This window comes from Aphelocoma coerulescens, chromosome 4 (assembly GCF_041296385.1).
Source record: "Aphelocoma coerulescens isolate FSJ_1873_10779 chromosome 4, UR_Acoe_1.0, whole genome shotgun sequence".
NCBI lineage: Eukaryota > Metazoa > Chordata > Aves > Passeriformes > Corvidae > Aphelocoma > Aphelocoma coerulescens.
The window spans coordinates 29,658,476-29,686,442 of record NC_091017.1 but is presented as its reverse complement, the minus strand read 5'-3'; the positions used below and the strand labels follow the sequence as shown (position 1 = coordinate 29,686,442).

Genomic DNA, 27,967 nt, shown 5'->3' with positions numbered 1-27,967 from the left:
GAGCTTTGCAGTCCTGAGGGAGCAGCGGGAGCCGGGTGACCACCCCCGCAGGGCCGGGGCGGCCAGGGTGTGCAGGGCGGCGGCGGGGCCCCCGGGATTCCCGTTCCGCGCCCCAGCTGTGCCACCCCTGCACCGCACAGCTCAGAAGGGAGTCCCGCTGCCCCTCAGCCGCGGGGTGTGCGCCTGGCCCGCCGGGGAGCCGCGGGACACAGCGGGGGCTGCCGCAAAAGGCGCCCGGCCCCCAGCGCACCCACCCCTCGGGGGACCACCCTCGACATTGCTTCCCAGGGGGAGAAAAAACCGCAGGGGGTTTGCCTAGAAAGACTGCCTTCGAACCTCCGAACTGCCCTGTCAGGCGGGAGAAGGGGATTTTTGCCGCTGTTTGCCCGTTTGTCAGGCAATAGAGGAGTTTTGCCCCGCGGCCGCGCTGCCCTGGCCCGGCCGCGCTCGTGGACGCGCTGTCGGGCGGCTCTTCCCGGCGGAGCCCGCTTGGCTCCACAGCCCGGCGGCTTTGAACAAAAGCGTTGGTCTGTTGGCTCGTTGGTTGGTTTTTATTTTTTGGGGTTTTTTTCTTTTCAGAAAACAACTGCAAGCCCCTTTTGCGAGAATTTTTTTCCCCCCCCCCTGCCGCCGGTCCCCCTGACCACCATGTGCTCCCCCTTGCCTCCGACTGGCATGCGTCCAGGACGGAGGAATTTTTTTTCTTTCCCCTTTTCTACTATTATTTATTTAATTATTTAATTTCACTTTATTTCCACTGCGCATTTCGGCTCCAGCTCCCCAAACTCTTTGATCTCCCCGGCTGTCTCCTTACCCGGAAGAAAACCCCGGCTCTCTCAGCTGGGAGCTCAGCGCACACGTGGGCGCCCTGGCGCTCCTCCATGCTCCTGCCAAATTTAGTCACACAAAGGGCTCGGGGGGGGGGGGTCGGGGGGGGATGAAAGGGGCCGCCGGCGGGACATCAAAGGCGCCGCCGCCCCGCCCCACTCCCGCCCTTCCCTATAAAGGGGGCGCCGGCGGCAGACGCCGCTTCTCACGCGAGAGTGTCCTGTGTCCCCACGCCCCGCTTATTGCGCCCGGAGGAATCGTCAATGGCACCGCAGCTCCCCCCTCTCCCCGGTCAGCACCCCTGAAGCTCTACGGGGGTCGTCCCGCTGCCCCGAGTGCTGGTGCTCAGCCCACCCCGGGGCCGGTTTCCCCTCCCTGTGTTCGATACCCTCCCCCCCCCGCCCTGAGTACGGGCAAGCCGGGTTGGGCGTCGGGGAGTGCTCGAAATGCGGGTCTCTTCAACGCTGAAATGCAAAAAACCCCAACAGAAACTCCACAACTCCCTCTGAAACGCCAAAACCCACTCAAACAACCGAAAAAAAAAAAAAAAAAAAAAAAAAAGCAAAACCTGCCCAAAATTAAGAAACAAAGCAAATAAACAAAAAAAGAAAAAAAAAAGAAAAAAAAGAAAAAAAAACCAACACGGGAAAAGATACACTAAAAGCAAAAGAGAAAAAAAGAAGAAACTCCTAAAGCGAAAAAATCACCCTACGAAAGTACCAAACGGCGCGGTAGCCGCTCCGGAGCCGGGTGCCGGGCACAGCGGCGAGCGCACTCCCGGTGGCCCGGGGAGGCCGGCGGGTCCCGGGTCGAGAGCAGGGCCACGGTGAGGTGTCCCCATACCCCGGGCCTTGTCCCCCCCCCACCGGCCGTGCCCCAAGAACTGCGAGTAAAGCGACAGCTTTGTGTTGTCTCCAGTCAAATCTGACGTTGGAGTTGAGGTTTCCTGAGTTTATCTTCTTGTCATAAATCATTACGGTTTCCACACACACATTCCCCCACCCCGGTCCCGTCGCCCCCACCCCGGCCCCTTCTTGCCTTCAAAATCCTTCCACCAAAAAAACGATCCGGGAAAGACTCCAGCCCACGTGAAGGGACGGCGGAGGGGCGAGGGGAGGCTGCTTTTCCAGAGGGACCCGGTAATGAAACAGAGGAGTGGCCGCGCTGCCGGCTCCTCCGGCGGGGTCCCTGCCTGCTCCCGGGCCGCACCGCCCCGTCGGGGGAGCGGGTTGCGATGCTCAGCATCTCGCCGAAGGTCTTTTTTCAGAACAGGACCGTCCCGGGGCAGCTTTACCCGGCCCGGCTGTCCCGTGCCCGCCGAGCGCCAGGAAAAGGAAGAAGGGCGGGAGGGATGCGGAGATGTGCATCTCCGCTCAGGAACTCTCCCCGAGTTGTCTATCGTTTTCCGAACAACCTCTTCCCCATCGCCTCTCTGCAGCTGTCTCCGAGAGAGAGGGGGTCTCCCTACATCTGGGGAGCACTGCACAATTAAGCCCCTTCCCAGGAGTTACATTTCTAATTTCTTTCTTTCTCGATTATTTATTTCACACACTTGTTCGACTTGGCAAGTGCGTCCCCCTTTCCCGCTACCTTGCTCCCTTTCTCGGGGTTTGGAGGGTGTCATTTCTCAGCTGGATTTTAATTACCCGTTCGCGGACGATGACGCAGAGCCGCGGGCGGCGGCGTGGGCAGCCGGGCTCAGCCCGCCCGTGTCCCGGCCGGCGGTGCCGCCGTGCCGAACCCGGCATCTGCTGAAAACGGATTGAGCATCCACATGTTCCCGTTCCTCCGGCTCCCGGCGCTTGAAGGTTTAGCAACCTGACGGGGCATGTGCAAAGCACCAAGCACACTTTTCCGATGCCAAAATACTGGGAAGTTGTTTCCGGCAAAATGTGCGCCCATCGCGTTCGCAAAATAAAAGTTGCGGATCCTGACGTTTCCCAAGCGCAGCGCCTGCTTTTGTCTGGATGATTTTTTTTTTTTACTGTGCTCGTGCCCTGTTGCAGGGCGATGCCGGATCAGCCGGGAGCTAACGGGGCAGCGCGGTGCTGGAGGAACGGGACAGGGTGGAGGAGTGAACCTCCGTTACTGCTCTGGCTCCATTTACCGGTCCGAAACCGGGACGAGCTCACCGCGGCGGGTTTCGCCCTGCCTCTCGGGGGCTACTACTCGTTTCTGCCGGGAACTTGCTGGATTCAATGGGGATGTCTTAATTCTGCCGTTCGTCCGAAGCGGGCGCGGGCAGAGCCTGGTCAATCCCTCGCACACTTCCCACACCGGAGCAGCGCCATGTGGCGATGGGGAAGGCTCAACAAAGCAGCCCTAAAAAAGCCGGTCTGTCCGCCCTTCCCGGGGATGCAGCTAGCGCCTGTGCCCTCCTCGGCGGGCTTTCGGCTGGGGAGGGACAGGAGCGGCAGTGCCCCGGTGCACCCCCCGCGACCCAGACACCCGTACACACAGGCACAAGTGTGCATGTGGACACACACACGGACACAGGGACACACAGAGAGGCTACTCCGCGCAGCGAGAGCAAAGTTTGCCCGGGGGCAGCCCCGCTCCCGCTCCCCCCCGCCCCCTCCTCCCTCCCCGCTGGCGCTGGCCCCGGCCCCATCCTCTCCCCGCCCCCGCCGCCCGGCCCTCCCGGCCCGGACACGGTGTCAGTCACGGCGGCGGTTCCTTTCATCTCCGCCGCCCCCGCCCCGCCCCGCCCCGACGGCGGAGGGAGGGAGGGCGGGAGCGATGCTGAAGTTGCGCTGCCGCCGCCGCTCCGCGCCCCACCGCCGCCCCCCGTGGGGCGCCGCGCCCGCTGGCTGCGGCAGGAGGCCCCGCACCGGGCGCTGAGCGCGGAGGCGGCCGGGGCGCCGCGCCGACAACTTTTTCCCCTGCCCGCGGGCGCGGAGGGAAGCGGGGGGGACATCTCCCCTCCCGCTCCATCCCTCCCCTCTTGCTCTCCCTCCCTCCCGGGGCTGTTTCTTCCTCGGCCCCCCGCCCCTCGCGGTGCCGCCGAGTCGAGCCCAGCCGTGCCCGGAGCCGCGGACGAAGCGGCGGACAAAGGCCCGGTGGGTGCGCGGCACGGGCAGCGCCGGCCCCTTCCCCCGGGACGCCCCCTCCCCCTGCCCGCCTCGCCCCAGCCATTTTAACTCGGTCCCGCCGGGGTGGTGGCAACTTCACTCGGAGGCGAAACGCGGGCGGGCTCCGCTTCCCTCCGCGTCTCCTCGCCCTCAGGGTGAGCCCGGGTCCCGGCGGGGGATGGAGGGAGGTCGGGTCTCCTGGGGGGCGGTCCCTGGTGCGGTCGGGACAGAAGCGGGCATATTTCGACCTACTCCGGCCGTGCGGCGCGTCGGGACGAGGGTCCCCGCGACGTCGGTGTCGTGCGGAAGACGGGGTACCTCGGCCCCGAGGGGGCGGGCGGACAGGCGGGGGTCTCCGGCTGCCGAGAGCAACCCCGAGGAGTTCACGGGATTTTTCCTTCTTCTCTCCTCCTTCTCCTCCTCTCTCCTCCTCCTCCGCCCTCCTCCTCCTCCTCCCCCCGCTGCTCCTCCCGCTCCCCTTCCCGCGGCGGGCCGGCGGCCGCAGCAGACGCCGCGCTGCCGTGAGGATGCCGCAGCTGCCGGGGGCCGGGGGCGGTGGGGGGGACCCGGAGCTCTGCGCCACCGACGAGATGATCCCCTTCAAGGACGAGGGGGACCCCCAGAAAGAGAAGATCTTCGCCGAGATCAGCCACCCTGAGGAGGAGGGGGACCTGGCCGACATCAAGTCCTCCCTCGTCAACGAGTCCGAGATCGCCCCCGGCGCCAACGGGCACGAGGTGCGCGGCCGCGGGGGCTCCGCGGGGCAGCGCGGACGGAGGGGGCGCGGGATGCCGGAGGGCTCCGGCCGCCCTCGCGGGGGAGGGAGCTTCGGCGGGGCACCGGGGAAGCCTCTGTCTTCCAAATTTCTCAAAAGAAATCATCCTACCCCAAAGCCTGTCTCCAGAAGTCCGTCGGGCAGAGCCGGGCGGGCTCCGCGCCCTGGGATGCGCTGGAGGGGCTGGCCCCTTCCGTGCTTCGGCCCGGGACGAGAAAGTTGCCGCTAGTTCCCCGACGGTGCGGTGGTATTAGACCTCAAGCAGCCATGAAATTTCCTCAGTAAAATCAGCGGGGTCGGAGCATTAGCTATAAACTCTTTAAGGGATTTGCATAAAACTGTTTGGGAAGAAATTCCCGACTCTAAAACAACTTCAGGGCGAGCGGAGAACCTGCCTTTTTAAAAATCTTATTTAATTTTTTTTTCTTTTTTTATTTCCTTTTTTTTTTCCTAAAGATCTGCTAAGGAGGGCAACCTGATTTTCATCATTATTTTTGGTATCTTTTTACCAAGAGCGTTTTGACCACCACAGCGCCAAATATTTTCCAGAAATGATCTACTTTCATTAAATGCAGGGTGCTTCTGCTAGAAATGCTTTGCAAAGCCATATAGTTATTCATGTTGTCATAAAACAATAGTTTACGCAAACGTTTCTGGTACAGTTGCCTTCCAAGCGACTTAAGAGGAAAAAGAAAGATGTTTATCTTGTGCTTTTAACTTCTTTCTTCCTTCAAGGAATTGTAGCAGTGTGACTGATAAACGAGCATCCATACAATGACTTTTCTTCTTTTTCTTCCTTTCTGATGGTGGATTCCTTGTGGTCAGGTTTCCAGGCAGACTCAAGCACAGGATTCCTACCATGATAAAGGCAGAGAACACCCCGAGGAAGGTGAGACGCGCACAGTCCTGTCTTGCAATATTGTCCCTCTGTGACCCTCCACACAGTCCTCAAACTGGAACTTGGTTTCTTTTGGAAAACATAAATTTAGTGTCTTTCGGGGAAGAGGGATGCCAGAGTGCTTTCAAAGCGCAGTTAAAAGGGAGATGAACGTGCAGCGCGTTTATCTTGAGTGGCCAAATGGTATTTCTGTTGTTTAGGAACTGATAAGTAGGCCAAATGGATCTTCACTGAAGAAATAACTATTTTTAGGATATCAGCTTAAACACATCTATCTCTTTGCTCATACAGTGTGCAGTTCTGTTCAGAAACCCTCTGCTTTTCTCCATTTAAGTGACAGCCAAAGTCTGTCACTTAAATCTCCTCTTTCAAATCTAAGTATGAACAGACCTCCTACATTTTTTAATGTACCGACTGCTTAATTTTGATTGAGAAGGACAGAGGAAATAGCAGAGTTCATTGAATATAATTTAGGAAGCTGGACACACGTGCAAAGAATGTGTGCTGTGAAGGATGGGAGATTATGTTTAAAATCAAATGCTTATCATCACAAACTAATCCAGATTATAAATTCCATATAAAGACAGACACAGTTCAGTCCTGGTGCTTTCCAGCACTCTGTGGCCATCTTCCTCCAAATTTGTCATTAAACAGCCTAAAAGCAATGATGTCTATGCTCAAAGCATTTTGGCAGTGAGGGGGAGGTGGTCAGCTCGGGATAGTTTTCTTTTCAGCTCTGCATCTTCTTAAAACCTCACTTTCAAATTGTATCCTTGTCAATGGGCATGTAGGTGGGAGACTTGTTCATCCCCATTTGCAGGACCTGAACCCAAACACTTTATTTTCCTACAAATAGCCTCCCTCATTTGGCTTCCTTCTTGACTGTAGTACCATGTGTGCTCAACAGCCTCTCTCCCAAATTGTTAGGATCTCCTTCCAAGCCACCCTCTGCCCTTTAATTGTTCCCAATGAGCATAGCCAGAATGAATTGTTCGCTGCACACACTGGCTCAGCAAGAGAAGGAAATTATTATATCTAGTTATCACAGCCTTGTCCTTCCTTTCCTAACAATGATGTTGGAAACCCACACTGGCAATAATTCTGAATCCAAAAATCCTAAAGGCATGTATAAATTCGGGGAAAGCTGCTACTTGAGAAATGTGATGTCATTGCTAATGTGTCTACTTTGATTAGAATGTGTACTAGCAAAATCATTTACTCTGAGGCTATTCTGTGTTTTAAACTCCTCACTGAGAGTACTTGCTCCTTTAAGAATTAACTCTTCCTAAAAAAAAAATTATTACAAATTGCTTCGTATCTCTTTCTGTCAGCAGTAATTTCCATGAGTAAGGAAATATTTGCATGCAGAACATTTTTATATATGCACAGTACCTATTTAAGTGCTCTTAAGTCATGAGAAATGCATATGTGGGGAATAATGTAATCATTGTTTCGTCTTCCATAGGAAAGCATCCAGACAGTGGCTTATACAGCAAGGGACCATCATACTCTGGTTATTCTGGGTATATCATGATGCCAAATATGAATAACGACCCATACATGCCTAATGGATCTCTGTCGCCACCCATCCCCAGAACAGTGAGTTATCTCTTCCAAAGGCTGATTTTGGCAAGCTGGGTTTCCTCCTCTTTGGTCTGCAGAGTCTGTTTACAAGGGGGTCTTTTGAGTAGCTTCAGTGACGATGAAGGTTGAGCTTCTGCTGTTCAGAGCCTCTGTCCAGTGGAGTTGGAGAGTCTTAGAGGTGTTGGTTGTGATCGCGGTGGAAAAGCTGAGATTAATGTCTGTGAACAGGGCTGGGGGCTTTGTGGGGGGAGCCCTGGTTTATGACTGTAGGATAATGTATGGCAGAATGATGTAAATGCTGTCTTTGTAGTGACTGGGACAGATGTGAATTTTCTGGCTTTAACTCTTCGTTTGTTGAGGAAAATCAAGGCCTGGAAGCAGAACTGCTAAAGTTGCATGTCAGTGAGATGAGAAGATTGGATTTTTTTTTTTTTTTGCCTTCAGATGTGGCATTGCTCTTTGCTGATTGATATTTATTTCCACCATCAGTTGGTCTGCGTGAAGGCTTTATCTATCTGGCAGCATTGCTTTGAAACATACCCTGTATCTTCAGCCAGAAATTGTGAAATGGTCGTTTAGGAATTAATATCAACCATGATGCAGTAGTTACAGCTTTCCCTTACATTGTGGCGAGCACTGATTCTTCCAGGTTGGTCCCTCTGTTTCCATTGGTGTAGATGCATGTTTAATGGATTTTAATGTACTTTTGATTCTGGATAGTCAATTCCCATTTATTTTTGTAAGCCTCTTGGTATATATATAGAGCAACGGAGAGGCAGTATTAAAATGAACTGTGAAAATTATATTAGTAGAACCGGAGTGGAGCGGGAAACAGTTTGCTTGTAGGCATCCTGCTGGAAAAATGCTGCTGCTGTTGTGTGTGCTGTGATAGGAGAAGTTGGATGCTGTACCTTCCCTGTGACAAAGCAGTTTTCCCTCTTACTGGATCTTTGATTTTTTACTTGGAGGTCTCTGTCATGGCATTGTTTTGTTCTCTGACATTCTTGATTTTTATTCAGGACTGTGGAATTTGACTTCAAAAACAAAAAGAAGGGGGCCTGATCTGTACTGGTAATTTGACAGCAGCAAAAAGTGTTAAATCAATGTATATTTCGAGTTGGAATGACAGGGTGCTTTGGCACTGAAAAACACACGGATCTGCATTTGAAAGACGCAAAAACTCATGCAATACATTGCCTTCTATAGCTGTGGGGGTTTTTGTGTATAAATTCCAGTTCAGAGGCCTACAGCCATTTAGGGTGAAGCATGATGATCACAGTCTGTTGATATTTATTGTTGTAAATGCTGTTCTACAGAAAACTTCTGTTTGGATGTATCACAGGGAAAAGCATGCAGCTTTTCAAGAGGCCATTGAGACTCAAACCTGCCCCTTGGAGGACTAGGAAACTTCAGACTTTTTTTTTTTTACCCCCTCTTTGCCATGTTACCTTCCTAAGAAAGTCCTGAGTGCTGGTGCATGGCTTGGAACAGCCAAATCCGATTTAATTATTCACTGGGTATTTTTTCCATATATGCATGCCGTGGGGCTGCCACTCTTTACAGATCTGGCATCAATGCCCTCACAATATCATCTTGCGGAGGGTCTTGTCTCAGGTACTTGAGGAACTGCCCTTTGTGGGTACGATAAAGGGGAGGAAGGGGGAAAACACATCTTGTTTTCAATTGTAAAGCTGCCTGCTGAACATCTGAGGGTCTAATTTAGTTCAGTGCTGCTCTTGCATGTTACAGCAGCACCACTATTTCAATAAAACAGCGCTGTTGCAGGACTGCAATGTTGACATAAGCCTGGAGTTCTTTCAGTTTAACCACAAGGCTACACGCTTGAGTTATTAAATAATTTTTTTGTTTAATTGAACTATAATCTTTGTTAGGCTCCTAGCTGACAGTCGGGTTTTGATGCGCTCGAGATCAAAACGCGGCATCCCGGAGGTGACACGCTCGCTCGCTCCACGCCTTACCGCGGCTCCGGCGCCGCGCCGCGCTCACCTCTGTGGGGTCCCAGCCGCTGCCCTCCAGCTTGGCTCTGCCTCCCCTTTCCAGGGCAGCGTGCCGGGGCTGGGGGCAAGGAGCAGCTGAGAGCAGCAAGCACTGGAGGCAGAGGTCTCCCCTGGGGTGTCAGTCCCCAACCATTTGTGCCTAGTGTGTACCTGCGCCCTGCTATTTGCATGACAAAGACGCTTCTTGTTGATGCATCTGTTGCCTGGAGGTGTTAGCCAGGATTAAAAAGGCGCCCTGGGGCACTGAATCTTTTTTTCCACCTTGGAATGACCCGCTGACGGCAAACTGCCCCGGGGATGCGCCCCTGGGGAATGGCGTCCAGACACAGGGCAAGGACACTCTATGAGGAGGGAGAGAAAAGCTCTACTGGAAAGGGAAAAAGTTACTTTCATCCCCCATATGTAGGGGGAAAAAAACCCCTTTCCTTTTTTTAAAAAAGGCAAATGCTGTAGAAGCTTGCTTTGTAAAATTAAAAGTACAAATCTACAGTCAGACACAACTGGACTAATAAACCAGAATAAAAAACCATGGAAGTCTAATTTCAGGGCAGCTTTTGGAAGGGAGAGGGTGTTTGAGAAGGATTTAGAGTCTTCCAAAATCTCTGTGTTAGAGACGTCTTGTCCTCCCCATTCTCCTCCCCCAACTTTTTTTTTTTTTTTTTTAATTTTCTTATTTTACTGGCAACTGATTTGCTTTTACCAAGTTGTATATGTAGGAGCAGGAGAGTGTTAATTGCGAGTTCAGGTAGGAGCCTCGTGCTGCAGTATGTGTTCTTATCAGATAGGTGGGTAAGTGGAAAAGTGAAGCAGTTGGTTGAGGTGGCTGCAGGAGAAGTGGCCTGTGATAGTACCAAACCGCAGTAACACCTGGTGAATGTGCATCCTGTGTGTTCGAGATATCTTTTGGTGGTTTCTGAGCATGGCAGGGGTACTGAAGATGGGAGATGGAGGCAGATGTTTGTTTTCTAACGTGTGGGTTTTTTCTTTGGTTAGCAAAACTAGTTTTGGGGTGGCAAACCTTTCTTGTCTGTTTGATGGGAACGTGGGAACAGAGGAGGTGACTGAAGAAGGATCATTTCTCCATGTTGTAAATTCATTCAGAAGATAACTTTGTCTTAGTTTCTCCCTCATTCCCTATGAATTAAACTTCCTATGGAAAGGCAAGAGGATTTCTACAACCTCCCTTTTGTCTGTTCTTGTGTGTTCTTGGGGTCTGGGTTTCTTTCTCCGTGGCTCAACCGCCTCTTTGTAGCAGCTGGATGTGTTAAATAGGTCAGAGGATACAATGTACAAACATGTTATGGTAACTTGCAAAACGCAGCACATCCATTTGAAAATGACAAGGAATTCTTCTAAGAGTTGGATTGCTAGGAACAAGGCAATTGAATTGTGGATATTGTTTCTGCATGTGTGTTTCTGCATGGCAGGGGGTATGGAGTTAGTTCCTATCTTGAAGAGCTGATGTTCCAGAAGATTGGGAGATTAATATGGGCAGAAGAAAGGATAAGGGTAGAAATAGCAAAAATTAGTGGCTACAGAGCCTCAGTGAGAGGATTTCATTTCCCTAGCCACATCTTCCGTTCCTCTGAAAGCTGGCTGATTCACTCGCTTGTGGGAAAATTTTGGAGCTCCAAGGGGAATGTATGGGACCTGCAGAAGGATACAAACCTGATTTTTCATTGTATTGTCTTTCCCTGAGAATTTACTTCTGCTTACTATGCAGTTGTAGGGAATTACCGGGAGCTGTGGTCAGCTGAAAGCTCCCTGGCTCAATATGAAGTAGGCTTTCGCAGTATAGAAGTTGTGGCTCAGCTCCTGCTCCCATATCACCCACCAGAAAGCTTTGCTCTGATTCCCAGGTTGGCATTGGAGCAGGATGCTCTGGGGGCCTTGGGCAGCTGTGGTCCTGTTGCAGATCTCTCTCTTCCCTCCACAACCCTAGACCCTAGCTGGAGGAAACGTGCGGCTGAGGGGCTCGACAAGCCAGAGCCACTTATCCAACACCGGAGCTCTGCGGCTTCACCCTGTGCGGTGCACAGCTTCTCAGTGCAGTTGAATGATCCCAATTAGCTCCTAAATAACTTTGAAATCAAGCACAGAGGAGCACAAAGCTTCCTGGCTGTATGGAAGCAGAACTTGACGGAGTGCATTAGTGTTTGCCCAGGGAGGAATTCTAGCACTATTTTCTGAGGAGCTCGGTGAGTCGTGCCAAATGGCAGCACCGGGAAAGAACAGGAATCTGCTCAGCCCTAATAGTGGGACCTCATTGCTGCAAATGTGTCTCTCAGCTGCTCTGACTCAAGCAATCACGACTGATCAGTCTAAGATAGGAGTCAGGCCACTGTGAAACATAAACCCAAGCCATGAATGGTCATGGGATGAGTTTTGGTGCTGTTTTCTTTCTCCCACTTAATGAGATGAATCCTCTATTTGGAAAAGGGGGCAGAAGAAGTTAGCACAGTGGCTCTAGGCTGTCCTTGTCTGAAGCTTGGTCTGGTTGTTCCTAACTAGAGCTCCAGGCACTTAGGTATGTAGTTCATTTGTTACCGTGATCTTTGGCACATATTGGTGAAGAGAACACCTTTTCAGCTTTTGCTGCCTTCTCCTTGTCACATTGATGCAATTAGCAAATCTATGCAATTGTGAATGGGCAAGGGGAAAACAAAATGTTCTCCTGATCCCAGTGCAGAAGCAGCAATTGTCTGTGTGTGTGGCTTGAGCAGAGGCATTATCAAAAACCCCACCCATTAGAAATCATCAAAGTTGGAGCTTTTGTAGTGCAATACATGTGTGTGTGTGTGCGTGTGTATGTTTATGTTCTAAATATCCCTTTTTTATATATATCTAGGAGCTAATTCAATATAAACTTTAAATGGTAGGGCTGCTGCTTACTTTTTAAAGTGGTTTAAGCAAAATGTCATTCCTGTCTCTTTTCCAACTTAATCCCAGCCCAGAAAAAATGTTAATAAGAATAGCTTGTTATGGGCTGCAAGTGCCAAGGAGGATATGGCTCAAGAAGAAAGCCTGAAGCTCCACAGGTTCAGGCATCAAAAGAGGAAAAGGCTTTTTCCAGATAGTTGCAGCATTGCATGGCTGCAGGCATTGGAAAGCCTGGGTACCGCAGGCCTGGCTTCTCATGAGTACTTAACTTCTGTTTATAGTTAGCGAAAATGCCTCCTGATATGGGAAGGAAATAACCCACACAAAAGCATTTTACTGCTGCTTAATATTTCTGAAGTCCTATCAGATGCATGTGCTTTTTTTTTTTTTTTGCTAGTAGTAAAACACCAGGTCTCTCAAGAAGACAAACGTGCAAGAGTCTGTTTTAATATGGACACCAAACATTTTGCGGCCTGAGGTCTGTGTGTTGTGTGTCCCTCTGTGATCTCCTGTGCTGCTCTCACATGGATGGACAGTGATCCAGCATGTGCCTGGTTCAAGGGAAACACTGCTGGGAGCCAGGCAGTCTGGCCTTGACCTGGTCAAGTCAGGTTGTCCTCAGCTTGTGTCCTCCCCGCTGCTGCAGGGAAACCATGTGCTGTGACGCTCCAGCTGTGCATGTATGGCTCCCATTTACCCCAAACTGCCCTGTCCTGGGTAGCAGGCATTTCTCCAAGCTGGTTTTAGTTGTAAGACATGTTTGGCATGAGGTCAGTGCTCATCTGGCTGTTGGGTTTGGTTCCTTTCTGCAGGGCACTGGTGGCAGGAGGTGCAGCTGCCTGGCGTGCTGCTCCTGCCTGGGCACTTGGGGATTAGTGTCTCTGTTGCTCTGGCCCTTCATAAGCATTAGATTCACTTAAGAAAACTGTATTCAGAATAACTTAATCTAGCAACCCAGTGGCTTCTATTTGAGACTTGGATCTTGTGGATATGTTTATTTAGTTTGAGATTCCCACTTCAAAGGAATCTATCCTCTCAGCAAGAAAGTGATTGAGCACTTAAATAAAAATATATTCATTGAATCTTTGGGATTGAGCTAAAAGTGCAGTAAGGAGTTAACATGTGCACCAACTGTGCTAATCAGTCAGGGATTTTCTGCTCTCCTAAAGGGGAAGAAAAGGGGCCTGAATGGCCTGAGGAAAACTGGCTGGCCTTCTGTGGCTTCTGGTAGTGGTGTTGCTTGCTGGGGCTTCAGGATGAGATGAAGGACCTAGAATATCTTCACTCGTGATCTTCAAAGTTACCAAGTCCCTTGTGTAGAAGAGCATTTTCATGGAGCTGAAAGGTCAGCTCAATGATTGTTTATTTTCTTTAAATGGCTGTGGCTATAGGTAAGGTTGAGGCATAAAATCAATAGGACGAGCTTAGTCAGCGAAAATTACAAGTGTAAAGTTACGGGGCTTTGATTGAATATTTATAAAATCGGCAGCTCAACTTAAAAAATAAGTGTAGTGCTGTCACCAGCTGTAACACATAAACCAGAGAATTGCTTTGGCTAGGAGCTATTAAGCAAGCCAGAGAGGAGTTAATTCCCAAAAGCGTCTGTCTATCCAAGCACTTTCATTACTCCAGCTCTGTACTTCAAACAGTGCCGCACGAGTCAGGGGGCAGGTCTGCTTCACCTGCACCAGGGCAGGGGGAAGGAGTCCCTTGGGAGTACAGGACTTCATGCAAGTGTTTGCTGTGAGGTACCTTCTGACAGTGCTGGTACTTCAAAGCAGCAGGGTACATGTGCAGGTGCTCGTGGTGCGAGGCAGCCCCAGTAATGCTGCTTTGGCAAAGAGCAGCAGAAAGCTGCTTGTGTGACCTTTTTTACTTCCTTTCCCCTCCTTGCTTTCTGAATAGGGAAGCTTTAAAACAGTTTGAAACAGGCTGGTGCTGCATGTCCAGCACAGTGTCAGGCACTGCACATACCCAGCAGCCCTGCTCTGAGAAACCTGGAACTTGTGGGAGCTGCAATGAACCCCACAGAGTCAGCACAAGGAGCGAGATTGCACAGAATTGGAAGGCATGATGCTGAAATCCTGTGGATACTGCTGACAGCTCAGCTTCACCTCAGCTGACTTGAACGTAGGTCCGGATGGGGATGCAGTCATTATCCAAAAAAACCAGTCTGTAAATTGTTTGATTTATCCTGTATGTTCAGAAAACAGGGAAAGGGATCATGGAACTTTTGTTGAGCAGTTGAGTTGGCTCAGAGGCAGAGAGCAATGAGCTCTGAAATGCTATCCCTGTAGGCTCTGTATTTCTGAGTAGGCATCCCAGTGACACTGGCTCCTCAGAGCTCTGTAACTGGTCACTTAGCTATGCTATAAGGCTCTATTTCTTCAATTTTCTGCCTTTTTCTGTGTTTCAAAACTGCCTCAGAGGTTTATCTTTGTGACTGTCTGTTGTCTCTCCACAGTTCTGGCATATCTTCTTGCCTTGATCTTTCTTCATCCCTATCAACTCTTGCATTGGCAAGCTTTGTCTAGCATAAAAAAAGTACAATGTGGAGGTGACGATTAAAGGTGTCACCGCTTGTCAAACGCAGACCACGCTCTGGGAGAAGGCCTTTTGCCTGCCAATGTGCTAAAACGCAGACAAACTGTGTCCAGCAATGCAAATGTGTTTACTTTGTTAAAATGCCACAATCCAGTGATTCGTTGAGGGTCTCTCTTTTCTGAAGTTTGAGTGATGCTGTATTGGGTTCAGGAAGCCACAGTTACAAGTGGTAATTGTGTTTTTTCTTGCTCTTTATTTTGTCCCCTGCCAGTCCTGTACTTCCTTCACTGCAGTTTTGTATCATTGCCATGTGCCCTCACAGTGAGCAAGGTTCTTGCCACCAACCCATGTTCTGTCCCATGCCGCAAAATGCCGTGGCACATCTTCCTCGACTAGCTTTTAAAAAGTGGCTTTGTTCTCACATCTGTGCACTCTCCTCAGTTTAGGCTTTGTGGCAGCTTGTTCCATCCTTGTGGTCTGGTTGGCAGCATTTCTGTATCTTAAACTGAAAAAACACTTGTGGACAGAAAAGTTGAGGTGAAGCAGGAGAATAGCTGTGCTTGACCCACTGCAGGGACCCCTCCAAACTGGGGGAGCCTGACTTCTCCCCTGAAAGTCTGCATGTGAATTAGGCCCTGCCAAGTGTAAAAACTGTCCCTGTGTTCACATCCAGGTCCTCCTTTTTCAAATACAAACGTTACGTGCAGATTCAGCCTCTCAGGGAGCTTTTGGGAGTGGGGTGGGAGCTCACGGGTGGGCGAGGGTCAGGTGTGGGAGCCCAGGGTGGAGGGGCAGGCAGGGGCAGGCCCGGCTCCCCTCCAGCCTGCTGGAGATCAACACAGGAAGAAGCAGTGAGCTCACCCAGCTGACACTGGGAGAGCTGGTGAGGATATTGAGGAAATAAATCATACATCGAACATTCGACTGGAAGACATTTTCAAAAACTCAAGCAATTATAAAATAGTTTACCCTGAAGAAAGCCCCTTGTTTGGCTGCCCTCTGACTGTAGCATGCCAGGCTGTGTTTTGGTCTGGTTTTTACTGCCTGTTTGCCTCCTGCACACAACTGAAATTCAACTTGAAAAAATAAGTTTCAAATGAACATGTTGGATTTGAAAAATTTGTTACTCAAAGCCTTCTCTCTCACATATTTTCATGTCTTAAATACCCTTGCTATAGGAAGAAAAGGAAGCTGTGCTGGATTTAAAGGAGAAGAAAAAGAAATAAAACTTTAAAAAGCTTAGCTCTTACGTGTGTGGATTTTTCAGGTTTTGTTGAGACTTTTTGTTTCCTATCTCAGTTATTTTGAGGATATTTCTGAGATAAGAGTGCAGCGATCCTGTTTTAGATGTAAATCTTCAGAAGGAAGGATTGGAATAGGAGAACCACGAGTAAATGCTAATTTATTAGGTGACTCCCCAGACAGTTTGACAGCAATATTGCAAACATTTTTTTTTAATAACTGGGAAATATAATCTTCTTATCAGAGTGACCTGTAAGAGGATGACTTCATACTTTGTAACGAGGAAATACTAAGAGACTGTAGGAGAGCTGGTCAAAATGCTGCCTTGAAACATTTTTTAGTTCAAGGGTGCTTCCAAAACAATCTGTGTAGCGAGCTTTCCCTCTTTCTTTCACACTTTAAATCCTTCCTTTTATTGCTTTTTATTTCCAAGGATATGTGTGTAAGTGAGAATAATGCAGGCTAATGGGGCAGAACAATAAATATTCAGTTGGGAAATGTGGTTGAATCAAAGCTGGTTCAGAAACCCCTGTGTTGAGGGCACAGGCAGACTTCCTAGGAGAAGGAGATCTCAGCAGTGGGTTTGTGAAAATGCCCTCCTCCATTAAATGAATCTCTCTGGCCAACATCTAGTGGACAAATTATTTTTTCAGGTTCAGTAGGAGAAGAGCCTACAGGTGGGTGTTGCATTTTTCTTCTGGAGGTGGTGTGTCACAGTCCAGGAGCCTGTAGCTCACAAGTCAGCCATGGGCTGCCATTGGCCTTTCTTGTGTTACCTGCGCTTCCTCTCTCTCCTGTGCTGGGTTCTCCCAGGAGGGGAGGGCTGGTTAAACCAGTGGCTGTGATTTGAGCCTAGGGAGGTTAAGCCAGGACTGGCAGAGGTGCCTGTGGTAACATAAGTGCCGCCGGTAAGTTATAGCTGCATTGAGGCTGGAGCAAAAGTTTGTGCCTGTGCAATTAAGCATGAAATAGGTAAATTCTGTGTATAATTGCCCAACCTAGAGTGTAGCATGAGGACGTGACCCATGGAAATGGCGGTGCGTCAGTGACTGCTGGCAGATTCCTGGGAAGTATCCCTGGTGCCCACACTGGCACTGGGGTTGTGTGTGTGTGTTTGTGCATGTGGATGTCCTCTGCTTCCCTGCACTCTGCTCCCAAAAGCAAAGGCACAGTCTGGGAGGAGGCTTCTGCAAATGAGAACCTGAAAAAGCAACATTCATTCAGGGTCTTAGAGGAAGGTGAAGGCAGAGGTGGGAACAAAATCCCTATTTCCTGAGTTCACTTCGGGAATTCACCTGAAAGACAGCTCACTTATAAACATATGTTTCTTGGGTTGGTTTTGGTTTGTTTTTTTTTTTTTTTTTTTTTGGAAAGAAAACGAGAAGCCTGAGAAAGTAAAAAACCAAGATGTGTTTGTTGGAGGGAGGAAAATAAGAGTATTAAAGCCAGTGCAGATAGGAAGAAAGTTTGTGTCTGTGCTGGCTGTGGTTGTGTTTCACACCTAGACTTTGAATGAGGGAGCAAACAATCTACTGAAGTTTCTAAGTAAAAGCAAGAAGGGCCCTAAGAGAACTAGCCCAAAAAAGGTTTTGTCAAAAAACAGACTCTGTGTTTTCTCATTTCCCCCCCTTGTCGTACAACAGCACCCATATCTTCCCACTTGGTTTTCTGTTTGCTCTCCCCCCCGCAGGGGAGCAGGCTGTTTGCCCTCAGCACCATTATTTTTATCCTCCACTTTTGTCTCCATCCCTCTCAGAAGTTCAGTGCAAACACAATTAGATAACGAGCATGGTGCGCTCCCTCTCCTGGGAACCTGCCATTGATTCACAGCTCTTGCACACAATGTGCTGGGGATGGCTGGCCAGGGCTTCTCTGTCAGCTGCCCTGGCATCGGCCTGGTGGGACTTTTGTTGTTTACTGTGGGGACGGGAGGACCTCAGAGCAGCTTTTTGGGATGGCAGCTCGGCAGCAATGGCATCTTCTCTTCCTGTTCCAGCCATGGTGGGCACCTGCTGAGGCCTCAGTGGTGTCCGTGCCCCGTGCCTTGGCAGCCTCTGGTGGGAAGAATGGTTTGCAAGGAGGTGCTGGCTTATTTGCAGCTGGAGGCTTTCAACTTTTTCCTGGGCATCCTGAAATATCTTCTGTTTTAATACACTACTGAGCAGCCAGTCTGTGATCACTGGAGCACAGCTCTCAGCTTCCTATCTGTGCTTCTTAAGCAGTGTGCCCTGGTGCCATTGCCCTCCCAGGTCATCGGTGGTGTTTTCTTTTTGTCTTCACAGCTTTGTAGCTGCAGCCTGTACACTGTGGCCACAGTTGGTGGCTGCATGGTCCCCAGCACCGCAGCCAAACCTAAAACTCAGTCTGTTGTGGTCCTGCAGGTAGTTACCTTGTAGGGATTTCAGCTCCTGATTTCAGGAGCTGGTGAGGTTTGTTGTAAGGGTCACTGGCTCTCCCTAATGTGGTTACCAAAGAACCCTGCATGAGGAGAAGCTGTGCCTCTGCTTGGGCACGGAATGATGCCTGTGCAGATTATGGAGTGGGCTGCACGGGCTGAAAACCTGACAGACAGCCTTCAGGTGCCTCTTTTGGGCTAAATGGTGTCTCTTGAGTTTCACTGAATAGCTGCAAAAAAGGAGCAAGCTTTCAAGAAAGAGTATCAAGTAGCAAGTGAGTCCTCTATAAATGAACACAGAAGTCCCCGGAAGGGAAAAATTAGCAGTAATTACAGTAAAACATACTTTTTCATCATAGTAATGGTTTGACGTTGAAAGGTAGGGTTGCAGCATCATGTAAAAGTTATTTTTCTGCTGTGTCTTCATAGTGGTGATTGTTTTGGAGACCTTTGCAATGCTATGCATGTTACTTGCTCAGTTTCTGGAGGCTGGCATTCGTTTCCAGATACTTGAGACTCCTTGTGGGATAGGCAGAAGTTGAATTATCTGCCTTGCAGATAATGGCAGCAGATCTCTCTGTTTACAGTGACTGCTTCAGCTCTCTGTATCTTGCCACTCTTTCCTCTGTGTTGCTTTATGAGCATCCCTCTGCTTATCAGAGTGAACACCAGAGCCACAAAGAATTAGTCCTGATTTTAAGAAGCAGGCTGTGCAGAGGAAGCAGTAAATTTGCTGGGGACGGCAGAAGAGTAGAGGGGGGGAAAACTCCAAAACCTTGGATTACCACAGAAAAGACTTCTGTCTTGATACTAAAAAAATGATAAGCTTTTACATCTTGGTAAAGAGCTTGCTACGTTTGACTCTCATTTCAGCCTCGGTATGGTTAGTGTGTTAAGGAACAGTCAAAGTGAAAATGAGACAGTTTCCCAGCCTTGAAATGACAGGGACATAAGCTCTGCGTCCATAGGGAGGGAGGCCAGATCCCTTTGCTGTTGTCTTTGAGTCAGGGTTTTAATGACTACAGGGAGGAAAGGAGTGTTAGTACAGCAGAACAAAAACGATACAGCTAAGAGGAAATTATTTTTATTGCTAATACATGGGTGCTCGTAATGTTTAATTCTTTACAGCTTATGCTTTATTTGCACATTCTTCCTTCCTCACCACTCTGCACACTGTAGCGGCAGGACCATATTTCAAAATTACTGCTCTTAAAGGCTCCTATTCAGTGGTTTTACCATGAATAAACATATTTGTCAAAGTTGCCCTGGTGCTCAGACTGGGCAGCACATGCACACAGAGTGGTTCAGTTGCTGTGTCCTCCCAGGCTCTTACTTCTTACATCCTTCTTATCCTCCCTCCTTTTGGCTGATAGGTTTTTAAAGTTCCCTGAAAATATTTTCTTGGGGTAATGTAGATGCATGTTTGATTAAAATTCAGGACAGTCTTTTCTTGATAGGAATTTACTTTTGTTTTCCCTAGCAAAGCCAGATGAGCAGACGGGAGGAGCGTGGGAGCTTTTGATGCCCCTGGAAATGATATTGTGGCAAGAGTAGTTTTAAGGCAGCCTAAGAATTGTCTGCATGACTGGAGGAGAGGGAGTCTTAAATAAAGCTTTGCAGTATTTTACACTTTTAGGTCATTATTTATCTTTTTAGATAATTAATGGAGATTTAGTGTTTGTCTGCCATGTGCTGTGTGTCTGGTTTAAGGTAAGTGAACTCCTGTCAGTTTGCTACAAGGAGCTGCAGAGACAACAGCTTAGGCGTCTGCATTATTTTCCTTTGCATCAGGTGCTAAAAGTCACTAAATGTACTGTGAGTCACAATATTTTTTCCCAATTTGACTCGCTTGCCCAATCGTATTTTTACTTCAGCCTTTAGGCTTGAAAAAGCATGTGCATAATCAGTTCATTTTGTGTGGTCTAGGCTATAAAAATGCCCCCTCTGTTCTTTCCATATGAAAAACGTGTTTTTAATTTTGGGGAACTTATATAATTTTCTGTGCTTTCTTTTGTATCTCAGATTAAAAACAAATGCTCCCTTCCCCTAACTTTGCATGTTCCAATTATGGAGTTGTGAAAATAAGTCATCCTTCAGCTTTTGTTACTTTAAAACAGCTATCGGTGATGTCAGAGTCAATACTAAAAGCATTAAGAATGCTGGCAGAATGTAATGCAGCTGCAATCCAACATGATGTTGGAAATGGGGTTGAGAGCATAAAGGCTTTCCATATTCCCAGGGCGCACAACTGCTCGCGGCCTTGGCTTTGATCTCTTCAAAGGCTGCTGCCTCCTCCTAGATGGAGAGACTTGGCTGCCACTCGCTCGCATTGAAAAAAGGCAGAGGTCTCTATTCAGGCAGAAATCAATCACTGTGCAGAAACAATTATGTGTAATTCAACCATCATGAAAACAGGGTGAGATTATGGGTTTGTTACCTGAGTGACTGCGTGGAGATGGGGAGCAGCGGACGCGGGAGTCCTGCTGACATGCCACATCTTGATGACAATTATAGACACATGAATGATGTGGCGGGCGGGGGCGGCAAGATGACAAATGCTGGTCACGCTGTCCAGCAGAGCAGAAAATGAGGTTACAATTGGGAGATAATGTTTGCATATGTAACCATATTTCAGCAAGCTGGGCAACTTCAGGGAATAGCAGAGACTGGCGATCGTAAACAAAGTCGGTGTGTGCCATGACTATCGGCTTTCTACGACACAGAAATGTGTGTGTGCAGTGAGAAACCTGGGTGCCACGTCCTGAGAAGCTGCTTGTTTAAAACAGCCCAGAGGCATTTTTGTCTGGGAATGGGGGGAGGGAAGAATTGCCTGGGAAAAGGAGAAATCTCCAGAGTTTGGCCCTCAGAAGGCAGAAGAAACAAGCAAAAATCCTTGTCCATCCCTCCGTGTCTCGGGACAGGGTGGTATTAACATGGCAATGAGCAATGGCTGTTTATGAGGAGCACTGAGGAGCGCATCTCCATCTCCTACCTTCCCCTCCCAGTGGGGATTTTTGCTGGCCTCATGGCAGTGCATCTCTGAGCGAGAGCATTTCTACATTTGCATGGTAACATTTTGGCTGCAATAGGCTGTCGGTAGTGTGACGTGATGCTCAAAATATCTTCTGATGTATAATGGCCTCCTTTAATTAGGAACTTTTTTTTAAAAAGGGAACTGGCATGTGCAGTATCTGCCATGAGAATATTTATTTAAAGTATTATTGCCTATAAAGTCTCAAAATAGTTTTCCTCCCCAAAAGGCAAAATAAAACACAGATGACTGATTATAAAATGGTATCCCTGCTCACTTTGGTACACAGGATGAGCTTTACCTTTTATACTGCTCGGGCTTAGACATCAGAGGCGCAAGAAGCTGCTTTGAGTTACAGATCTTCAAACAATAAGTCAAAACAAAAAATCAATCCCTCCAGTCCCTGGGTGCAGTTAGCTAAAGATAAAAGAGAAAAATAAAGTTATGCTAAAGCAGATAGAGGAAAGGAACAGATACGCCAAGGAAACACAGAGGACAAGTGCAGAGTTGAAGTGGGCCTAGTGTGAGCCAACATCAATGAATTTTTATCTTATCAAAAAGTTTTAGGGTTGCCAATTCTTTTCAAACTGGATCCACTCTGCTCCAGGGCTGCCTGAAGCGTTGTCTTCAATAAAAATTGCTTCTCCCTACCCCCCGCATACCTCCCTCTCACTCCTAAATGTAATCACATGCAGGGATTAGCCTGCACCTAACTCAAGGTATGAAACTTCACTGCAGACTTCAACAGTAAATCAAGGACTCTGATAACCCCTTGTTATTACAAATATGAACTGAGATTTCTTTTTAAGTATTTGATGAAAGATACATCATCTCAAAAAAAGTAAAACTGTTTTCTTCTGGGGTTATTTCTCCCCCCACACCTCCCAATAAATTTAAATTACAAAGGAATTTCTAAAATTGATTTTTTAAAATTTATTGGAGTTCCTTTAACCCTTTTTAATAGCTGATACATGAAAATTTTAATGCCAGTTAACTGCCTGTATTGAATCAAGTACGCGGCTTAAGCCTTAACCTATAAAGAAGAAAGCATCGTGCCTCAGTGTTGCGATATGCGACCTAAATCCCTCTGTGTGTCTCTTCAGTACTGACATCTCCAAGGTCTAATCAAACCAAAAATCTTTTGAAAAGATGTCTGTTGGCTTTGACTTTTTTCTGTTTCTGTTGCATCTTTCGAGGTGTTTATAATAGGGGTGAGCACGTGTTTGTGTACTGTTGGGAGGAGCTTGAAGTGTCTCTTGGCATCCCTGGTTCAGGACAGCTGGTGCTGGTACCTGGACATGGGCACAGGAGAGACAGACAGGAGATGGCAGTGCTTCAAGTAATAGCTACTCCAATAGCAGAAAACACCTCTATCCAACCAAAAGTGAATAACAGACCTAGGTTGCACCTTGTGCTCAAAAATACCTGGAATTAACTGATATTCAACGGATTTTGGTAAGTCTTGTTGATGCAAAACTTCAGTTCAGTAGCCAGTGTCTCAGTGCCTGTTTCCCCATCTGTGGTGTGGCATAATACCCATTTCAGAGGTGGGGCAACAGAGCAGAAGAGGAAGAATAAAGGGTTCAAGCTATGCAGATTAAAGAATGCTAAGGCAAGGGTATTGATGTTAGGTCTTGCTCTTCAGTGGGAATTTGAGGGGGCGATTTCAGACAGCTGCCTGGTAACCCAGAGCTGGATCTTCTCACTTCAGGCTGTTGAACTGCTGCCTTCGCTGCTTTGAGAAAAACAGAAAGCACTCTTTTCTACGTGAACAGTTGCATGAGCTGCTACAGAGGTGTTTATGGGATTGTGAATTGAATGGGAAAAGGGTTAGAGAGTATAGATGTTACTGTGAAATATGGTATGGAATACGTGGCCTACGCTGTGAAAAAAAAGATATCTCTAGTCTCTCATTTCAATGAGGTGGAAATTACTGTAGGTAACTACTTAGAAGAAATGTTCAGCAAGTTATTGCCTTAAAAAACCCACATAAAAATCTGCAACTAGATAATTATTCCCATTCATCCCTGGCTACATCCTAAAGATAATATTTTTTCAATTGTTTTAATAGTTCTCCTTATGGTTGTCTTCTTTGAAGTGAGGAGCAGGATGGCACGATACCTCTCAACAGCAGCAGCTGCACAAGGAGCCAAACTGAAGCTGGAGGCTGCCCAGCTACAGCTCAGTGTTGCAGACCTGCTTTTGTCCTTTACCAGTTTTGATTTCCTTCAGTCCAGCTGTAGGTGAGGCCTTGTCATCAGTAATTGTCGGCCTCTCAAAAGAAACATTTTATGTTTTTTGGAGGCAAAAATGGGCTTGGTACTCACAATGCTTGGTGTTCATTATAATGCCTGCTGACTGGCAGAGTTTTGCAAAAGCCAGTGGGAAGACCAGCAGTCCTTGGGATGGCTGACACAGAGCAGAGATCTGCAAAATAATAATCCTGCCCAGAGGAGGGGGATGTGTGAGGCCTGTGGTGCATTGTGATCTTTTGTGTCCTTTCTTCTGAAGGATGCTATGCACAAGCTGCAAAGTGTGTTGGTTTGAGTCAGGATGAACTAGGAGACTCACAGGGCTTAAGCAGCGCACTCTGAAATGGAAAGTGCCTTAGCTTGAACTTATGAAATACATTTTGCTTTTTTCTGTGTTTATTTTAAGCATTTGTTGTATGGAAACAATGGTTGGAGCAGAGGTGAATGGTAAATACAATGCTCTGCCTGGCCCCTCTGCCCCTCCTGCCCTAGGAAAGCAAGCTCGTACCTAGTTGCTTTGGGAAGCATCAGCCATTTCCCTTTCCCATTTCAAATACTTTGATTAAAGTATTGAAGACAAATGTGTCGATTGGGCCTAGTTCCTCTCAGTGTGAGGCTTTTCTTTCTTTGTCTATTTTGATCTGGCCTAGCTGAGCAACACAGCAATAGCAGCTAATTGACTTAGCCTGTGTCAACTCACTGCAGTACAGAGACTTGGTTGTTTCAGCTCTCCCAGTACAGCAAGCAGGAATAAAACCAGCAGCTAAATGCTGTGTCAGACTAGGATGGAGCCTGGGCTAAGTGCAGAGCGAGGCCATGGCACGGAGGTGTGTACTGAGGAGCCCCCAGGGAGCCCCTGGGAAACCTGTGGGATGGCAGGGCAGGCACAGTTTCTCAAAGCTGGCCTACTTGGCCTCTAAAGTAAACACTAATTTGTGGTCTCTTAGTAGGGAGGGAGCAGTCCAATAACACCGGGATAACTTTCTTGCCAGCAAGGCTTGTTGTTCAGGGCAGCATTTAACTTCATCTAATTGGGACACTCAGGTTTCAACAGCCGGCCTGCAAAACTGGCAGACAACCTGAGGGTGCCAGATGATTTGCTAGACGCCCATGATGAGAGACATCTTGCTGGGTCCCCGACGGGTGACACAGGGCCTGGGACCTGCTCATTGGCATGAGGTTCTTCTGGTAGAGAGGGGGACAGAGCTGACAAGTTTTCGGTGGCCATGCCTGGCTCTCCTGGCACCTGGATGAAGCAACGTATCTGCAAGTGCTTTATGAAAAACATCCTTGGATGGGAGTGGGAGCATCAGTGGGTGTGTGGGAAAGGGCTCAGAAACATGAAGTTGCTTGTGGCTGCAGGAGTGAGGAGTGACCAGCTTGACCTGCTGTTGGACATGCTTCTGCCCCGGGATGTCTCTGGCAGCAAGGAGTCCTCCACGGACACCGGCTCAAAGGTCTGCCCTGTTAAGTTCTGTCCCAGTGGAGCCGAGCCTTAAATAACAGGCAGATGTTTGCAGAGCATGTATTATGGAAATCAGACTAGTCATAACTTGACTGCTCTAAAATAATGCGTGTCTCTTCTAAAGAGTGGCGGCTCAGTTTTTTTTGGCTCGAGGCAGAGACAAATTTGTGTGCGCAAGGCAGTGGCCTGTGTGGGGCGGCCGGGGGCCAAGCTGGGCCATTCCCATCCCTCGGGGCACTCGGGCTGTCCCAGGGCGGCACCGACCTGGCAGCACATCCCCTGCTCCCGTGGGAGGGTTTCACTCCTTCCAGCTCCTCCTGGCTATTCCCAGCCCCTGCCCCGAGCGAGCTGGGGGCGCCGTGGCAATTAGGAGGTTGTCGGTGTGGCCCCGCAGCTGCTGATTTGCATGTCTGCCTACATCGGGCAACTTCCATGTTTCTTCACATTCCTCCCCAGGGCTGCCAGCACGTGGCCGTCTCTCAGGAGCTCCTTCCCACGCCCTGGCAGGTGCTATCCAGCATGTGACACAAGTCCTGTCCCCGGTGCCCGAGCTGCTGGGTTCAGCTTGGTGGGGTGGCTCAGCAGCACACAGCAGGTTGGAAACCTGTGGCTGCCTTTCATGGTTCCTCCTCCTGGGAAGTAGTTGTGGGCAGAGCTTCTTTGTCATCGGCACTTACACAGGGTCACCTGCAGGAGTAATTCAGTGTTAAAACTGAGCCTTAGTCTTGTTGGAAACTTAGTTTATTTTTACGTTTCCTGTCTTTTCAACCCTTGGGCTGTTCACATTGCCCTCGGGCAGGTGTTGCTGGGGAGGGAGGAAGGCTGTCTCCTACTCTCCCTTGGCAGCCTCATCAGCTGGACCTGGAAAAGTATTGAATTAGCTTTATTATGCCACTGATTTGAAGTCATTACTGGTGTAAGCCGATGCAGTTCCATTATTGTTGATGGGATTGGGACTCTTCATGTCACAGGTGAATTGGACTCAATTAACCAAAGCCGTGGTCTTAATTAGAAGCTTGGCTTTCAGTGGCTCCTCCCGGGCCCCGGAGGTGGGACACCCCCTGCCATGTTGTGCCGCTCCACAGGGCTCAGCAAGTCAAGGGGAGAAGGTGCCACTTTTTCCCATGCAGCATCTGCATGGACTGTGTGCCATCTTCTCCTCGTGCTGCACATCCCCTCAGCTTTGCTCTGGGGGAGAGGAAACGCAGCACAAAATGTGGAAAGGGCAAACCTGCCCCTTTGGGCTCACCAGTGCAGACATCGGTGCCTGTGTCACATCAGCTCTGGATCTGCCCCCATAGCCTCAGTAGTCCAGCCAGGGGATGAGTGCTTTGCTCTTTACTTGAGAGATAGTTAGTCAAGGGTTTTGACAGATACTTGGCTTGATAGGTAAAGTGGGAGGCTTCATGTTTTCACTAGCTGACAAGTTTTCAGTGGCCATGCCTGGCTCTCCTGGCACCTGGATGAAGCAACGTATCTGTAAGTGCTTTATGAAAACCCTGATGCTCGTTACTGCACTTAGACAGATAGAAAAACCCGGGCACAGGGATCCATTTGTGGGACTGGCCAGCAGCACAGATCCCAGGGAGGTCCAGGGTCCTGCCTCCCACTTGGCCTCTGTGGAACAGGGACCTCTACCCAGTGAGCTTGCAAATGGCTTCCTGCACCCTGTCTTCACCTTTCCATAGGAGAAGGCGGCTCTCCTGAGGCACGCTCATGCTGGCGTGCCAGCACGTGCTGCTGCAGCAGGGCTGGAATGCAGGACCATCCCAGGGGCATGCCTGGCTGCCTTCCCTCTGCTGCTGGAGGGGGCGACAGCCTTTTTATGAAAGTGTGCACCCTCCTGCTAAATATAGCATCAGTGCGGACTCTATTTTTAGTGTGCATTTTAAGTGCACTTTTCAGCAGAAGCCCTGCAGGATTTCAGCAACAGACCCCACAGCTGGGTGTCCTGGGGAGTTCTGTCCTTTCCCAGTGAGGAAGGATGTGCTGGGGATGAAGAGCTCATGTGGTGCACATCCGTGGCCCCGTGTGCCACATGCTCACCGTCCGACTGCTGCAGAACAGGCGGTATAGCGGCTGATTGCTGCCTCCCGCTCAGGAAGATCTCCTTCCTCTACCTGGCTGCTGGGTTGTTTTGTCCTTTCTCTTCCCTCCCAAAGCTGGTAGGAGCGTAGTAGCTACTTGGAAACCTCTCCTCCAAGCTCAGGTGTGGCTGTGGTTGGCCAGCTTGCTCTGGAGTTAAAAGGGACTGAGCCGTAAGTGTGGATGAATATTGGTTTAACCTGCAGCCTCATGTAAGTCCCTTTCAGACCAGTCTCCCCATTCAAGTTAGGATTTGGTACCGTTGCTGTTGCACCCTGTCCTGTGTCTAGCTGTGGCACTCCTTCTAGATGGCTAAGAGGGGATGAGAAGAGGAAGGCCTGGGCAGTGGGAGATGGCTCAGCTCACTGTGGTTTAGGCTGGTTGTGAACTGTGTTGCTCTGAGTGCTCATTCATCTGGTTGTATTGCAGGTGGCAGCTTTTCTTGGGCCAAGCAGGAGTTTGAACCCACTAGCAGCCTTGGGGGACCACCCTTCTCTGCTCCACAGATGTTAGGGAAAGGCTTCCTTTTCTGGTAGCCATCCAGAAGGACTCAGTGGTTCCCTAACAAGTGTCTGGAAGATACGTGAGAGGAGATCCATGCTTAGCACCTCTGAGTTTGTGATCTGCAAAGTGTGCTTGTAGTTGCACATGCTGTCAGCACTGTCCTGCATGCGGCCTGTGCCCGGGGGAGGAAGGGGAGAGAAAGGTGCTGCTATTTTTGTTCCAGTGGTGGTTTATGATGGTTGTTTCGTTGCCTAGATAGCTTACAGTGGGTGGCATTCACATCAGACACTACCCCACACCTGAAAAACAGAAAACAAACAAAAGCTGAGATAAGCAGTACTTTAAGGAAGATCAAAAACTTTTCTGCGTGTTTCTTCTTCTTGGGGAAACCTACA

General features: G+C 49.0%; 1 protein-coding gene across 4 annotated transcripts in view; it reads left to right on the top strand.

Moving 5' to 3' along the window:
* The first annotated feature begins 4,013 nt into the window (after positions 1-4,013).
* Positions 4,014-27,967, top strand: part of LEF1 (lymphoid enhancer binding factor 1) — a 71,051-nt gene continuing 47,097 nt past the window's right edge. For all 4 annotated transcript variants that reach the window (XM_069013319.1, XM_069013316.1, XM_069013320.1 and 1 more), the window contains exons 1-4: positions 4,014-4,054; positions 4,405-4,636; positions 5,500-5,563; positions 7,038-7,171. In XM_069013319.1, coding sequence (XP_068869420.1) covers positions 4,427-4,636; positions 5,500-5,563; positions 7,038-7,171 — 408 coding nt within the window. In that variant the 5' untranslated portion in view covers positions 4,014-4,054; positions 4,405-4,426. The remainder of the gene's footprint in view (positions 4,055-4,404; positions 4,637-5,499; positions 5,564-7,037; positions 7,172-27,967) is intronic.